General features: G+C 46.2%; 1 protein-coding gene across 6 annotated transcripts in view; it reads left to right on the forward strand.

Moving 5' to 3' along the window:
* Frmd5 (FERM domain containing 5) overlaps positions 1 to 17,205 on the forward strand; it is a 256,974-nt gene that overhangs the window by 199,986 nt on the left and 39,783 nt on the right. For all 6 annotated transcript variants that reach the window (XM_085834515.1, XM_021155309.3, XM_029473837.2 and 3 more), the window contains exon 2: positions 14,332 to 14,436. In XM_085834515.1, the coding sequence (XP_085690641.1) occupies positions 14,332 to 14,436 (105 nt within the window). The remainder of the gene's footprint in view (positions 1 to 14,331; positions 14,437 to 17,205) is intronic.

A 17,205-nucleotide genomic window follows, 5' to 3' on the forward strand; every position in this document is an offset into this window, starting at 1 on the left:
CTTCCAGAGGTCCTGAGTTCAATTCCCAGCAACCACATGGTGGCTCACAACCATCTGTAATGGAATCTCATGCCCTCTTCTGGTTTGTGTCGGAAGACAGCTTCAGTGTACTCATAAATAAAATAAATATTTGGAAGGAAGGAAGGAAGGAAGGAAGGAAGGAAGGAAGGAAGGAAGGAAGGAAGGAAGGAAGGAAGGAAGGAAGGAAGGAGACAGGATGGACTAGAACACTAGGGGTAAGGACTTGCTGCCAAGCATGATAGCCTGTTCAATTGAGCCTGGTTCAATCCCCAGGACCCACATGGTAATGGGAGAGGTCCAATTCCCAAGAGTTCTATATTTGGTCCTCCACATGGGTACCATAGCACACATACATGTACACATGTGTAAATAAATGTAATAAAAAATTTTTTAAAAAAATGAACAGCCTGGTGTGGTAGTATACATCTATAATTCCATCACTTGGCATGTGGAAGCAGGAGGATCAAGAGTTCAAGGTTGCCCTCAACTACATCTCAAGTTCTAGGCCAACCTGGACTACTTGAAGCCCTTTCTCAAAAAGCCACATGATGATGATGATGATGATGATGTGATCAGGAGGACTGGAGAGTGTTTCGGGAGCTGGAAGAGGAGACAGAGGAAGGGTGACCTTGGGAACTTTATTTAAAAGGAGGAAGGAAGCTTTGCTCTGTCTTCTGTGACCCACACCAATGTCAGCGTCATAAGTCATCATAAAATGTGTGTGCACTTCAGCACATTCCAAGTGCAAACCTTTGGTTACCCACCCTGTTGCTTCCTCTTAGTTTCTTCGCAGCGAGTAGATGGTAGGAGCCTAGCAGCCGTTAAACTGGGCGTTAAGTATATTATTCCATCATTTGCAATATTCTGTTTTGTTCTAGGTCAACATTTGAGTTCTTAAAACTCTATAAATGCCTTAAGGGCTAGGGCTATTTTCTCTTGTTACTTCTGTAGTCCCTAAATACATATCTTGACTTAATCCCTATGGTGTGTACTATGTATCAAGGTCCTCCAGTATCCATCCACTCATTTGTAGTGATGTCCTCATGTAACAGGCAAAAGCAATGTCACTATGCCTTTAATTAAGTGAATACTCGGAACAGTTACCACCCCCTCTGTTTACATCTGAGGACAACTCTGACGTCTGTTTAATACTCTTTGTAGTTCTTTGCGTGGGGCAGGAGGGTGTCTACAATGACATCCCATATTTTAGCAAAGGTAGGTGCTGCTTTCTGTAATGACCAAGTACTTCCCGCTGAGCCCTACCGGCCTACAGAAGATGCCCAATGCTAGTGAAACATAAAAAGCACCACTGAGGTTTCATAGAAAGCAGACAGGAACTGCAGTTGGGTCTGCCCTTGGGAAAGGATGTGGCAGGGGTCACCTTCCTACTGGTGGCTGGTGGCTTGTGGACATACCCCATCTGGTGTCATATAGGGAGGGCAAGGAAATGCAGTTTCTGTCAAACCCATAGAGGTCAAACTTTGGGACAACTGCAACTGCTGGAGTATGGAGGAAAATTCTCCAGGGGGTGAGGGAGGCAGGCAGAGGACCCTTGAGTTCTGTGTGTGAATCCTGCCCAGATGCCTAAGCTGACCCTGAACTCCTGCCTGAGCTATCTGATGAGGAATTTAAGTATCAGTGGGGCTAAACACACAGGCACATATGAGACCATTAAATAACAAGGCCACAGCAGTGCCAGGAGGACCTTGATACATAGTACACACCATAGGGATTAAGTCAAGATATGTATTTAGGGACTACAGAAGTAACAAGAGAAAATAGCCCTAGCCCTTAAGGCATTTATAGAGTTTTAAGAACTCAAATGTTGACCTAAAACAAAAACAGAATATTGCAAATGATGGAATAATATACAAATAAAGGAAAATAATTCTGCTGAGAATCAGTGCTGTTTTGCCTAAGTGTTCGTGTCTGGCTAGAATGTAAACGAATAGAGACAGAAGAGAATATTCCACACACGCCCAGAGGCACAGAGGAGGAACAACAGGGAGATGGGTTTGATAATGTCAAGAAGCAGATTTGATTAAAACTGGGTATCTGGTGGCTTGGGGATGGGAAAGAAAGGGAAGTGACCGATGGGACATAGCAGTGAAAAATAAGGGGATGTTGCTGGGTGGTGGTGGTGGTGCACGCCTTTAATCCCAGCACTTGGGGAGGCAGAGGCAGGCAGATCTCTGAGTTTGAGGTGAGCCTGATCTACAGAATGAGTTCTAAGACAGCCTGGGCTACACAGAGAAACCTTGTCTCAAAAAAAAGAAGGAGAGAGAGAGAGAGAGAGAGAGGTCAATCACAGAGACCCCCAGTGCAGTGTAAACTCTGAGCCATACATGGTAACACACGCCTGTAATTCTAGCAATCCCAGGAGGAAGAGGCCACTGTAGAGAGACCCTTAATTAAAGAAGAGGAGGGCGAGGTGCTTTATTGTGAGAAGGAAAGAAAACCACAACAGCCAGGTCTGAGGAGAAGCAGATTTTTTTTTTAACTGTATATGGGTGTTTTGCTTCTATATATACCTGTGTGCTCTATGTATGCCTAGTACCCACAGGGGCCAGAAGAGGGCGTTGGATCCCCTGGAACTGGAATTCCAAGTGTTTGTGAGCTGCCTTGTGGGTGCTAGGGATGAAACCCAGGTCCTCTGGAAGAGCAGCTCTCACTCCAGCCATCAGAGGCCTTTGGCCCTGTAGGAGAGAAGAGGCATCCATGTTTTCTAGGCTTTCCATGAAAGATAACTGTAAACTAGATAGCTTAGTCTCTCACAGTTCTGGAGCCTGCATGCTCAAAATCAAGATGCCAGCAAGGCCAAGGTTCCTCTGAAGGAAATGCTACACTCCATGGCTGGTCCCTGCCTGTCTGCATGTCACTGTCTGTCCCATGACTCCAGTGTGCTTTCTCTGAAGGGTACAAATTAGATTCAGGGCCTACCCTAACTGGGTTACCAGTATGACCCCATTTGACCTATTACTTTTAAAGACCTCCTTTCCATGTAAGTGCATAGTCCAGGGTCTACCTGCACATGGACTTAGGAGAATGTTAATCCACTCAGTACAGAGCTAAAGCAACAAGGTGACTGCTGGTTGCTATAACCTTGGGAACCTGAGGCAGGAGGACTGCTGCTAGTTCAAAACCAACCTATGCTACATAGTGAGTTCCAGGCCAAACCAGCCTACAGCATAAGACCATATCTCAAAATTTTCTAAGGCAAAGCCACTCCGTTAAGCAAGCCTGATTTAGACTGTCCACTCCCCAGGGAATATGGAAAGAGAGAAAAAAAATAAGAATCTGAAAATTATCTATGGTCTTAAAATTCTGAATCTTATAATCATCTTAAAATTCTGGATCTTATATACTTAATACATGCACACACAAAAACTTTCTGTGGTATTGGAGCTCAAACCAAGGAACACACATATGCTAAGCAAACACGCTACCATAGAATTATATCCCTAGCCCAGTCCTTAATATTAAGGAACTCTCTTTTGTGGAGCAGTATTATTCATAAATATATACCATGTGTCCTCGTTAATGTCTGCTTACTCATGATTAATTTATATTTTTACTTTACATATATCATCACTGAAAGTAGCAAATATTTCATTTCATTATAAACACTTAAGAGCTGATAAGTAATCCTGGTCCCCTCTGTCCCATTATTCCAGATGAGTAACGTTAAATGTATTTTAGGGGAAGCACATCTCAGATTTCCAACAAAACTGTTTTCTAAAGCAAAGCCACTCCATTAAGCAAACCTTAATTTAGATCGTCAAAGCCCCACGGACTCTGGAAAGCCAAGTTGTTGGATCTCGTAATGAGTCCTGAGTCACTGCAGTTGGAAATGCCTGCTTCCCAGCAGGAGTCTTTGAGCTAGATTTTGCTGTATGGGAAGGAGGGGCATATGTCTAGAGACTCTGGTCTTTAAGACCGTCAGTTCAGATTTTAGCTGGAATTCCATATTCTTGACCTTCACGCACTCCTAAATGGTGAATTCCTAGCAGCCATAACTTGTAAAACTCAATCAGTGAAGAAATTTATGTGACCACATTTCCCAGTGTCCCTTAGCTAATGAAAACGTAAATGAGTTGGGAGAGACTCAACTTAAAAGTAAAAACAATTTGCAGCTTCCAAAGCTAACTTGACAATGCTTGAGCACAGGCAATTCTCTTTAATAAACTTCATTCGGTTGTTGTTTTATGTCGAGACAGAGGCTCACTCCCTGCAGAGCCCTGTCAGATTTTGACCTTCCTCCTCCTTCCCCAGCCTCCCGACTGCCAGGTTTCAGGTGGGCACCACCACGTCCCCTTTTTAATCTAGTTCCTGACTGCCAGCCTTAAAGCTGAGCCCCTTTTTGCACAGCTCCTCCTCCTCAGAGGTATTGCTTCCTGCACAGAGCTTTCTTTAGTGTGAAAATGATTGCTAGCCCACAGAGCTGAACATTATCATTCAGACTCAGGCTCAGTTTCAGTCCTGTTTGTCATTCTGGGAAAGGGGAACTTAGAATTCTATTTGTTAGATACGATTCATTACGTGTGTGTGTGTGTGTGTGTGTGTGTGTGTGTGTGTGTGTGTTTTACTGGAGATCAGACCCAGGGCCTTATAAATGGTAGATAAGCACTCTTCCACCGAGCTACAAGCCCAGTCTTTAATTTACTGCATTAAGAAAATATGAGCTGGATTGATGACGCATCCCTTTAATCCCAGCACTCAGGAAGCAGTGGCACGAGGAGCCCCATGAGTTTGAGGCCAGTGTAGTCAACATAGTAACGTCTAGGTCAACCAAGACTTTATAGTGAGACCTTACTCTTCTCTGTAGAAATGTCTAGGCCTCTATTTACATAAAATATGATTTCTATGCTTTGATAATTAGCTACAATATTAGTAACTTCAAGAAGAAAATGTATTCTAGCAAACATTTTTCAAAGATAGGACTTGCCAAAACAGTGTGCTCGAAAAATAAGTCAACGATCTAAGAAATCTTAATTATTTCCTTAATTAAGTCGTTACTCAATGACCCATTCATCAAAGTCTTTCTTCTAATGCTCACTTTAACGGTAGCTTCTCAACCTGCTCTCCCAGGCTCCTTGCTGAGATGAAATTGTTCACCAATCCTGATTTTCTGTCATTCCCCTCCTCAGTAAATATGGTGTATTCTGCTGCCTGGATGTTTCTTTATCCATACCATTCATAGCCTCATTGAAAGGATCCTCCGGCCAATAATTCACATAAATCCCTAAGAGTACCTGCTTAAAATCCTCACACCCATTACCATCACTTAAAATACAGCGATCATGCTGGCATCGCCTGCCCTCCACCATATCGCCAGCACTCCACCACCTCGCCATTGTCTGCCCCTCTAAACTGATCTGCCGTAGATCTCGTTGTCCCGTAACATTTAGCTTAAGTTCTTCCCTAGCCCATGCCCTGCTCTTGCTGTGCTGTTTGTCCACTCCTAAGGCAGCAGATTCCTGTGCCCCCACCCCCAAAGCTCAGCCAGTGACTCATTTCCTTTGTGACTTCTTTCAGTTAATATCACTCCTCCACACTTCTGGTGTGGCAGCTTCTATCACACCACCGTTTGGAAGGGATTCTCCCCTTGCCCAAGAATAAGACTGACCCTCTATCCAATGGAAACTTGAGAGAACTGTCCTGTCAACCCTCATCAATAGAGTCAATCTGGGCAGAAAGAAAAAATTCTTTCCTGGAGTCTGATGTTGTCTGCAGTGCACTTCAGAGGCTGCCCCAGAGCCCAGTCTGTCCACTTGGCATCTTACTGGCTTGTGGTCGATGTTTCCCTAAGCATCTCTGACAAATTAAAAAGCACATGCCAGAGAACAACGTGAGAGATACTTCTGGGGAGGGACATGCCCCACAGAGCAGCTCAGCAATACATCTCTTTGCTAAGGCAACAGCTTCTCTTGTCCTGAGCTGATGGCCACCTTTGGCCCATACAGGCAATGCTGAGCAGGATATGCAGGTGTGAAAGAAGGTTAAGAACAGCTCTTGGGGTGTGCGGGAAGATTGTGCAGAGCCTCCTGTTAATCTCCATAGGCTGGGGTATTTGGAGCTGGTTACCAGCTAATGTCTGCTCTCCATAATTTAAAACTTTTTATTTGAAAAATATCCCCCACCCCCAAGAAAAGCTGAAGAGATGGCTTCACAGTTTAAGGTATCTACTGCCCAGGGAGAATATGTAAAAAGCCTGCTATCTTGACTTAAACCAAAACAATTGAAGAGCCACCCCAGGTCCAGGGTTCTTCAGGGTACAGCGAAGTCAATAGAAGGGTTATGTTTAGCATCTCCCTCTGGTCCCTCAGCTTCCTTCCTTTTCTTCCATGGCCATTGATCCCAGAAAGAATTCTGCCTTGCTAAACTCTTATCTCAGAATCTCTGTCCAAAGCAACCAGAGCTGTAACAGGTAACAGTGCAGGTTTATAGTGCCAGCTCACTATTAACCATCTGTTGATCTGGGATGGCATGGCACTTAGAGATCCCGTAAACTTTGGTCAGATATCAGGAATATGCTTGAGAAAGTTGGACAAAATGTTAGATAATAGAGAAATCCCCAGATACATGTGCAACTTGCCCATTAAAGGACATTTGACTGCTTCCTGGGGTTTCATACATCCTAGTGCTGATCTGCATGAGTCTAGGAGCACAGAAGTGGGTTTTGCCATTCCTCTGAAAAAAGGCTTGCCCTTTTATATTAGTATAATTAAGCAAATGTAGTGATTAGTCTTTTCCAATATCGAGCTTTTAATTCCTTCTCAGTGGCTAGGGCCCAGTTAGAGGCCTTCTTGAGTGCAGAACTGTTCTTGCCTGTGTCTGTATGTTGGTAGCAGAAGCAGATATTCTGGAGCTCTGCTTGTACTGCACACAACTCAGTGCCATTTGGGCTGGACCTGTTGTCCTACTCAGAGCCCCCTCCCTCAGCCCCACCAAGTATATCCCATAGGATAAAAGCAAATTAGACAAAGTTTTATAGCCATGAGACTAATCATGTGTGTGGTGATTTGAGTGAGAATGGCCCCCATAGACTTGTATATTAAAATGTTTTATCCTCAGTTAATGGAGCTATTTGGGAAGGATTAGAAGGTGTGGCCTTGTTGGAGTGGGAGTGGCCTTGCTGGAGGAGGTGTGTCATTAGAGGTGGGTTTTGAGATTTCAAAAACCCATGCCAGGTCCAGACTCTCTCTTTCTCTCTCTCTCTCTCTCTCTCTCTCTCTCTCTCTCTCTCTCTCTCTCTCTCTCTCTCTCTCTCTGCCTGATGCCTGCAGGTCAGAATGTAAAGCTCTCAGCTACTGCTCCAAACCATGCATATCTGTGTCCCAGCGTGGTAATCATGAACTAACCCTCCAAAACTGTTAGCAAGCCCCCAAATAAATGCTTTGTTTTACAAGAGTTGCCTTGGTCATGGTGTCTCCTCACAGCAATAGAGCAGTGACTAAGACACTGTGTTAATTTCTCAGGTTAAATCAGACTTAGATTTGTACAGAGATAGCATCTCCCAAAACAGCCTTAGCCTATCTTGCCTCTTCCCTGTCCTTTCCTACTCTGATTTCACCAGGTAATAGAGTTGAAGACCCAGGAGACGCCAGCCCATCCAGTAAGATCAGCTGTTGCCAATTAGCCTGGCACAGTTCACTTAGTAATTAATCAAAACTTATTTCCTGAAGATCATGTACAAAGACCCTGACTGTGACCTGTGTTGGCGCTCACTGGGTACCAGACTTCCTGTCTTTTAAAGAAAGGTAGACACAGACACATTGGGCCAGCAGCAGGACTGTGGATCACTGAGTGTCATGAGACCGGAGAAAATTCACTTTCCCCAGATCTCTTGTGCACATATCAAAACCCTAACCTAGAGGTCACTTTAGAGCCTTGCTCAGAGAAGCTCTCAGAGCCCAACAGCTGAGTGTTGTTCCCAGTGGTTTCCAACGACTTTATGGCCTTGAAATAATGCAATGTTCAATTGACAGCAGACAGTGGTGACATCTCACCCGGGGGGGTGGGGTGGGGGTGGGGGGAGCCTGAGCAGACCTAGGACACGGGGTTTGTAGGGTTTATGGGCAGTCAAGGTAACACGGATGTGCCAGTGACCTTGCTGGGCAGAGGCTCTCACTCACCCCACTGGCCAGATCCAGCAAGAGGAGCAGCCACACATTTGCAGAATCCAGGCTTCTCTGCCTACTCTCTCCATCCCACTATGAAGGCTGCACTATGGGTATACAAGGGGCATTGAGGACCGAGTCATCCTGCCCCTCTAGCGCACATTAGGAGAAACATTTCAAGGCCTAAGAATTATTTATAGACCAAGAGACACCCCTTGTGCCTTGCACTGGGTCCATCTCTCACAGTGAAGGGACGAGACTCCTCCCAGGGTGGAGTCACTTCCTGTGACAGTGCTCATTGTCTCCAGCCTGCTATGGAGGCCATTTCTAGAGCTGAATAAGTTTTGTTTAATAGTTCTTCCTGTTTATTTTGAGCATTGACACTGAAGTTTTGTTTTGTTTTCAATTAAATAAACTAGTAATAAATACCTTAAACATCTACATTGTTATCTATTTTATCACCCTTAAAAAAAATTAAAAATCAAACATGATATCTCTTGCCTGGAGTTAGAGGCAGGAAGACAGGGAGTTGGAGGCTAACCTCTGCTACATAGGGAATTTGAGGCCAGCCTTGGCTACATAAAACCCAATAAATAAAATAAATGAGTAAGTAAATAAATAAAAATTAATTACAGAACAAACTTTTTTTTTCGAGACAGGGTTTCTCTGTGTAGCCCTGGCTGTCCTGGAACTCACTCTGTACACCAGGCTGGCCTTGAACTCAGAAATCTGCTGCCTCTGCCTCCCAAGTGCTGGAATTAAAGGTGTGCACCACCACTGCCCAGCGCAAACTTTTTAAAAAGATTTATTTATTTATTTTATGCATATGAGTACACCACCATTGCTCTCTTCAGACACACCAGAAGAGGGCATCGGATCCCCATGACAGATGGTTGTGAGCCACCATGTGGTTGCTGGGAATTGAACTCAAGATCTCTGGAAGAGCAATCAGTGCTCTTAACCGCTGAGCCATCTCTCCAGACCCAGAGCAAACATTTTAAGTCCATTTTTGGGAGATGAACATAGAGTTTGGCAACTTCCATCCCCTAACATGGAGTCAGAGGCTCTGGTCATGGTTGTGGGACATGACATCATTTATTTGGGAGATGAAAAACACAGCATGGAGAACTTACCTAACATACTGCCTTTCCTTATATCCCCTGAGCCTCATCCCAGTTTGCCCAACACTGAACACAAAGAGGGCTTTCCTCACGGAGGTAGACCTGACGACCCTTCCACACAGAGGGGTAGTTGGGTCCTTTGTCAGGAACAGGGTGGTGAAATGAAAGACTGGGCATAACACCAAGACAGCAGTGTCACTGGGAAGCCTTCAGGAGTCTGACATAGGCAGGAGGCAGAGGGTTGGCTACATCCAGGAGCTACATGTTCACCTGACGCTATGGCAGCCTCCTAGCCCTACCATCCAGGTACAATGTGCCCACCTGAGCCCTGTCTCTTCTTGCCTGACTCCTGAGTTCTGAGAGAAGCCTGGGCAGGGTGGAATTGTGGCCCTCCTGCTACATAAAATGATACGGCCAGCAGATGGCTTCACTGGCTCTCCCTTGGCAGAAGGTGACTGGTGAGCTGGCTGCTCTTCTAGCTGCAGCCTCAGAAGTTTCTGGACAGATTTTGTTGGTTTGCAGCTAATCAGGAGAAAGAGAACTCCTGAGTCCAGAACTCAGCAAGAGTTCCCTGCTTCAAAGAAAATGTACAAGAGTATAGCAGGTGCCAAGTTAGGAAATCCATGGCTGTGCTACCAGCATGTATGGCTCTCAAACTCCCTGTGCCTCAGAAATTGGGTCGGGCACGGTGTGGCACTCTAGGGCAGAAAGCGCCCCCCCTCCCCAGGAATTACCACACTCTTCTGCTCTACTCACACGTGCATGGTCCCGAGAAGATGCGCTGATGTGTCCATTCCTCTGTGACTATAATATAGAGTTTCCATGTAGTGTCTGGGCCTGAACCCCAGACGCACAGGTCCTGACTCTGACAAAGAAACTGGGGAAGCCTTGGTCTGTAGAAATGTATATTTAAGCAGGAATAGTGGCTGCTGCCCCATCCCTGGTACCTGTCCCTTCCCTGCTAGGTCTTCAAGAAGAACTTGTACAGCTCCTGCCTTTTTTTGTGAATACCTCTGGTGTGGCGTTTCCCTGTGCCTGAATTCTGGTGCTTTAGAATCACAGGACCCTCGGACCCTCATTCTATAACCTGTCCATCTCACCCCTGCCTTCCCCTCCATCATCTTACCCCTGCCTTCCCCTCCATCATCTTACCCCTGCCTTCCCCTCCATCTCACCCCTGCCTTCTCTCTCCACCATCTCACCCCTGCCTTCCCCCTCCATCTCACCCCTGCCTTCTCTCTCCATCATCTTACCCCTTCTCTAATTTCCCATAAAGATCTCCATTTAACTGCATGTGGTCCAGACAGGAGAAAGTCATGATTATTCACCCTCATGAACCTTCAGTTAGTTGGACTGCAGATCTCTGTGCCTCCCAGGGCAGCAGGATGGAGAAGGTGGAGGCTAATGTGGGTGGGGGGTGTTCTACATGCTGCCTCCCCACCAGGGTGCACCATGCCTGACTCCATCTACTCTGGGTTAAAATGCAGTGTGCTCCCACCCAAGGCTCTTTATTTATTTATTAGTAGGCAGAAAATTTAATTAACCTTAATTGGTTTGGGTCACTGGCCCAAACTTGCTTTCTGCTTGATGCCTCTGTCCCCTTGCTAAACAATAGTCAAAACAGAGACACAGAGCAAAACCATAAATGCTCCCATTCTCTGCTGCAGAGTGATTCTCAGAGGCTCATGAATCATTTTGTACACCACACAGAGGGAATAAAGGCCTTCACTTACATGCATTTCAATATGTGTGACTATTGTGATTTATAAAATACAAAGTTACTTTTAAATGAGTGCTTAATAAGTTACTTTGACCCAATAATGTCCTTGGAAGAGAATACCCTCCAAGTTTAGCTGCAGATAAGGACTTTGGCACCTGCCTCAGCTTCCTTTTCTGAAGATAAACAGACTCAGGCTTGGCGCTCTGACTTTGCTGCACTAAATGGTAATCATATATCAGCACAACTGCCTGCTCTCCAGGATAACCAATGACACAACGTTTGTCTCACACTCTCCCTTTCCCAGACTTCTGTGTGATTGGAAATGAGCTTATTCGGGCTTTAAAACCCGTGCTAGCTTCTCACAAGGCAGTAACTTAGCATGGTGTGAATACCATTTCTAGAGAAACAAAACAAAACAAAAATGAAACAAGACACCACACCCTGCCAGGGCCTTCTACTCTTCCAGCTCTTCCCGTCCAGCTGCCTAGAGTGGAGGGGGTGGGTACTAACGGAGGATGCTGCATAGACTGAGTTGAACATTTCCTCCCCTCCAAGAGAACTCTAACTAGGAATGTAAGCTTGTCTCATCCTCTGCAACAACAAGGAAGCAGTAGATAGACCCTGCCTCAAGAGATGATCGCTGCTGGAGGAGTCCTTTGAAAGACCAGGCTTGTGAACCACCAGCCAGAAGTTCCAGGTCTCTGTCCTATTTCTGTTGGGAGACTGAAGAGTATAGGATTGGGGCTGCTGCCTCAAGAATGTGTAGTAAGAGGGTGTGTCAGCCAGCAGAAGAGGAGGGAGAGGTCCCTTCCAGCTGCTTCCTCCTCTAATTAAGCTCTGCTGCACTCATCTTTCAGCCTCGGCAAGAACAAGACTTAGCATCCTGCCCTGGTCCTTCCCTAGTACAGGGCGAGCCAGCAGAAGGCGGGGTGGGGGTAAAGAATGCACCTTTCATGGGAGTCTTAATAATGTATCTGTTGTTGGCGTAGGGCCAAGCTGTTCTGTGATTACCCATGGACCAGAGCCATTTCACCAAGTCTTAGAAGGCTCTTATAAGATGCCATCAGTTGGCTGCAGTTACACGTAAACGTACCAAAGGGCATCTGAGCTGAGCTACAGACACAGCTTGGGATGGTTGCAAAGGCAGGAGCCATGCAGGGCTCCAGATGCTCCGAGAGTTCCCAGTCAGTCATTCTCCTCCTGGCTCACTTAGGATACCCAGGCAGGCCTGGGAGGTAGAAGGTCTGAGTTTTACTTTATGTAGCCTTTCATCCAATGTACCCTCTCTTTATTGAATAGTTTATTTAACAGATCCTGTGAAGTCCTGCACTTCTTGTATAAGACCTTGTGCTAAGTTCTGGGGAAGGCTCCTCAGAAGGAGACGGTGAGAGAGAAACATGGGGAGAGGTCAGCAAGGTAACTGAATGTTGTTAAATGTCATGAAGGACAGAAACGGGGAAGCGAGGTGCGGAGTTGGGGAGGCTAGCCATTCTATAGGGGGAAGACCTGTGCAGAGGGGTTTTGGCACTGGGATTTCAGAAGCAGGGCAAGAGGAGCCCCAGGAATTGTGTTCCAGGCAGGAATGCACAGTCGCAGGAGAGCCTTAGCTTGTTCAGGAGCAGAAAGGCCGGAATGGCAGACAGAGAATGATGAGTTCAGAAAGAGGGCAAGAGCCAGGCTGTGTAGGACATTACAGCCCTGACCAGTGTTAGGACTTTATTCCAAACGCGTGGGGAGACACTGATTGTGTTAAGCAGACGTGAGTGATGTAATTAAAGATCACTGCCACATTGCTGCTAATAGATTGGAAACAGATTCCATTAATGTGGACCTGGGTAAATAACATTAGGTTCATTAGACTATCTACAGTAGTTTAAAACTCTGAGACAGAGCTACATGCACTACTATAGAAGGATTTGCCAGGCAGCTCCAGTAGAAGACAAAACAAAAAACAAACCAAGAAACAGTATGTAAAAGTGTGGGGGTTTAGACTGAAGCTCGGGGAAGAGCCCTTGTGAATCCCTGCATCCTCAATACTAGGGGAAATGTGTTATAAATGTATTTTAAAGGCTAACAAAGCCGGGCGTGATGGCGCACGCCTTTAATCCCAGCACTCGGGAGGCAGAGGCAGGCGGATTTCTGAGTTCGGGGCCACCCTGGTCTACAAAGTGAGTTCCAGGACAGCCAGGGCCATACAGAGAAACCCTGTCTCAAAAAAAACCAAAAAAAAAAAAAAAAAAAAGGCTAACAAGATGGCTCAACGGATAAGGGTGCCTGCCACTAAGCCTGATTGATGAGCCAAGTTTCAATTCCTGGGTTCATGTGGTGGGAAAAGAGAACCGTCTCCTGGAAGTTGTCATCTGACCTCCATACATCCACAGCAGTATGCACACACTATATATATTTTAATATATATGTATATATTCATATATTTTAAAAAGAGGCAGCATCCCTGCATATATATATATATATATATATATATATATATATATATATGTACCTGCGTTTAGACTATTACATAACAGTCTGTTTACAAGATGCTCCTAGGAAGACTGTGTGCAGTGAGGAGGGGAAGGAGACTAACTTAGTAGCATATTATTCTGCACATGTGAATGGCTTATACTGTGCCTGTATCACCTGTTCAACAAGCAAAAGGCATCCTATCTAAGTTGGATCAGTCTGGTAACGGTGTGGGGAAGGACTGAGCAGGGTGCGAATGGAAATGGAGAATGTCCTCGAAGGCTCAGGCACTAGTCCAGCTGCAGGAGAGGTGTGGTTTGACCTGTGGAACTGGCAGTGGGCATGAAGAACAGGGGATGAACTCTGATGCCCTGTGGATGAGCTCTGATACCGTGTGCTGGAATGTTGTTGAGTGTCTCCCAGGTGCTAAACCCCTCAGAATGCCAGAGACTATGTGAGACATCATAGTGTCAAGGACAGTTATGGGTGTGGACTACTGTCATAACCACATGCAATTCATAAATCATCCTTTATAATTATAAAAAACAAAATCAAAAGCCAGGCTTGGCGGTGCTGGAGAAGCGTGCTGTCCAGCCAGTCTGGCGGAGTCAGTGAGCTTCAAGGTTAGTGAGAGGTCTGGTTTCAAAAGGAATGCAGTCCACATTGACTGCTAGCCTCCATGTGTGCATACACACACACACGTGCACACATGCACATATATATATATATACATATATATACATACATACATACATACATACACAATTCAAAAGAATTGCATAAAATTCATATGTGTACACACACATTCTTACACCTCTTATCACACACACATACAAACACGTCACCCTGAGGAATACATATTTCTCAATGGAGCTTGCTTTCTTTGCAGAGAGATGCCAAAGGCCAGTACCTGTTTGACCTCCTTTGCCACCACCTGAACCTACTTGAGAAAGACTACTTTGGGATTCGTTTTGTGGACCCAGATAAGCAGCGGGTAAGTCAAAATACAAAGCACAGACAGTACAGGGTTAGTAAATAGGCCTGAATCCTTGGCTGTATGTGACTCCCTTGCAAAGTTTAGCCTCAGGAGTCAGGGACCACCCAGGCCCTTTCGTTGGTGTCATTGCACTGAGCCTGAACATCACCTGAACCAGAGTTCGGCTGAGGGAACCTGGCATTTCGGAGATGCTAAAAAGGCAGCCCAAGAGCTTAAGCAATTTGCCATGGGTGCCTGCTAGAGGTGTAGCTGATAACCTATGGAGGTCAGTGTTGAGGTCCTAGAGCCCAGTGCACAGAGAGGGCATCTCTTGCTCCCTTTCTAGTCTATATTTCAGGGATCTTGTTCTGGTTAGGTAGAGCATCACTGGGCAATGCCAGTCTAGTCTAGGCAGGACAGAGAGCCAAACTGACGAGCCCTTTAGCACCTTGCAAAGCCTTTGGCTCTTTCCCTGGTCTGTGCAGTAAAGGAAGGCAGCTGTGGACTATGGGCCTTCACCAAGACCAGCATCTCAGATAGAAACAAATCCATTCCCCTCGAGCCCCTACATCATCTCCAGTATCACCTTACCAGCCTGCCCCCTCCCTTCTGTGATCAACCAGATATTATGACTCCCCAGATGTGTCTGTCTCCCTCTTCAGACCTCCAGTCCCTCCGTTCTCTCCCTGGAGCATGCCTCTCCTTTTCTTCCTCCTGGCTTCCTTTTGGTTTGGTTTGTTTTCTGGTTTGTTTTTGTTTTTTGAAGATGGATTTTTATTTTATTGATGCATATGTTTGTGTGTGTACATGGATGCGTGCCGTGTGTTTGCTGTTGCTCTCAGCAGCCAGAGAGCATGTTGAATCCCCAGGAGTTGGAGTTACAGACAGTTGTGAGCTTCCTGACCAGGGTGTTTGGAACTGAACCTGGGTCCTCTCCAAGAGCAACAAGCACTCGTAAACACTGAGCCATCCCTCCAGCCCCAAAGCTACCTTCTTTTCATATTTAAGGTCTTTCCTGGCTTTTTGCTTCCTCTAGGAAGTCTCCCTCAATGTTGCCATATATCCCGCTATGGCCCACTATGTCCTTTAATACCTACCCATCATACCACTTCCTGCACTGTGCTGACAGCCTTTGTCCCCACAGAAGTTTAAGTTCCAAGAGGGGACAGACAGACAGACTGTACCTCATCTGTCACTGTCTACCATGGAGCCAGTGCAGGGCCTGGAGAGCAGTTGACACTAAGCAAGCGTTTGCTGAAGGGATGAGTTGACGGTTTGTGGTGTCTTGATGCTCACCTTCATCTTCCCAGCCTGCAGACACCTGCAGAAATGCAGGTGATTCATCGTCCCTCTGCTGACTGGGAGGGTGTGCTGTTTGGCATCCCTAGGAAGTGGGAAAATATGCAGACACGTGCAGGCTGCGCGCTCCTGCTCACTTACCACCTGCGCTCCAGTCTCCACAAACATCATCATGAATCCTACAGCGCTTCACAAATCCTGTAGGGCCTCCTTTCCTAGGTCCAAGATTTCCCCCACAGTCCCAGACAGGGCTGTCTCTGCCTTCATGGTGGGTCTCGGGAACCACAGCAGCATCCCAGCACTACCCAGAATGACAGGTGCTGAGGGAGAGTGGATACGCCCTTCACCGTGCCACAGTCAGATGCTGTTCATCTTTTGGTTGTCTGAGCCACTTTGTCCTCTGGATCCTGTTTAGGGTTGTGTACTAAAGACGTGAGTTTTAGAAAAGACTCTTTAAGATGCCTACCACGCCCTTTTCCTCTGACTAGCCTAGTCCCCACTCTTCATGTTTTTATCTTGCCTCTCCCAGTCTGGCAGAGCTGTGAACAGCATCATGGGGACTTATCCTCAAAGTCTGCCCCTTGCTCTGCCCTATTGGCATGCTGCCCTTAGCTCTGGACCTTAGCATATAATCACTAAGTGCCCAGAGAGCAAGAAACCAAACTGTCTTGACTACAGTATGTGCCCATTCTCCAGGAAGTGGAGGGAGTTTGGGGTATTGGCTTTTCTTTTGCCCCCAGTGTTTGTAAGTGCTCTCTCTTGGGGAGTGGTATATATAACCCAAGATCTCTTCATCTCCCCCCAGAGCTGGTGGTATAAAAAGGCAAGGGACAAATGTGTCCTGTTGATCGTTTTCTCAGTTAGGGTAGGATGTGCTTGAAGAGAAAAGGATGACTGTGGAGTTGATCCAGATTAAAGAAGGGTAAACAAGAGAAGACTGGGAAAGAAGGGACATACCCCTTTACAGAGAGTCTGCTGTAAGCTAAGCTGACAGTCTACATCTACAGCACCAAGTGGTACCTGGTGCTGAATCAAGAGCTCAACATGTGCTCCATTAAGCAACCCTTAAGACCAATGAGTAGACTCCAAATGAATAACAGATTAAGGCAGGTTGTCCAGCCAGGGTAAGTAGCAAGGCCGGTCTGGAGCCCAGGACTGTCTGTGATTTCTGAGGTATCAGGCTGAAATCACAAAGTAGCCCAAGTGGGGGTGATTCTGAGCCTCAGAAAAGGAACATGGAGCACCGAGGCCTGAGAGTCATGGGAGGTCTTAGACGATCTATGATGAGGACTTATTCTAAATCCACTAATTCATAGCAGAGATACAGGAAGTGAGCGCCTCGATCCCAGAGGCGTGAGGAAAGCCTCCTGCCTTGGCTCTAAGGTGGTCCCAAAGCTCACATTGATCTTCATCATTGCTTGCTCACTGGGTGTCTTGGGGCTCCCGTCTCTTCACCCTTCTCTCCTGTAGGAGCTGCCTCCTGCTGTG

This window comes from Mus caroli, unplaced genomic scaffold, assembly GCF_978045245.1.
Source record: "Mus caroli unplaced genomic scaffold, Mus_caroli_1 scaffold_2, whole genome shotgun sequence".
NCBI lineage: Eukaryota > Metazoa > Chordata > Mammalia > Rodentia > Muridae > Mus > Mus caroli.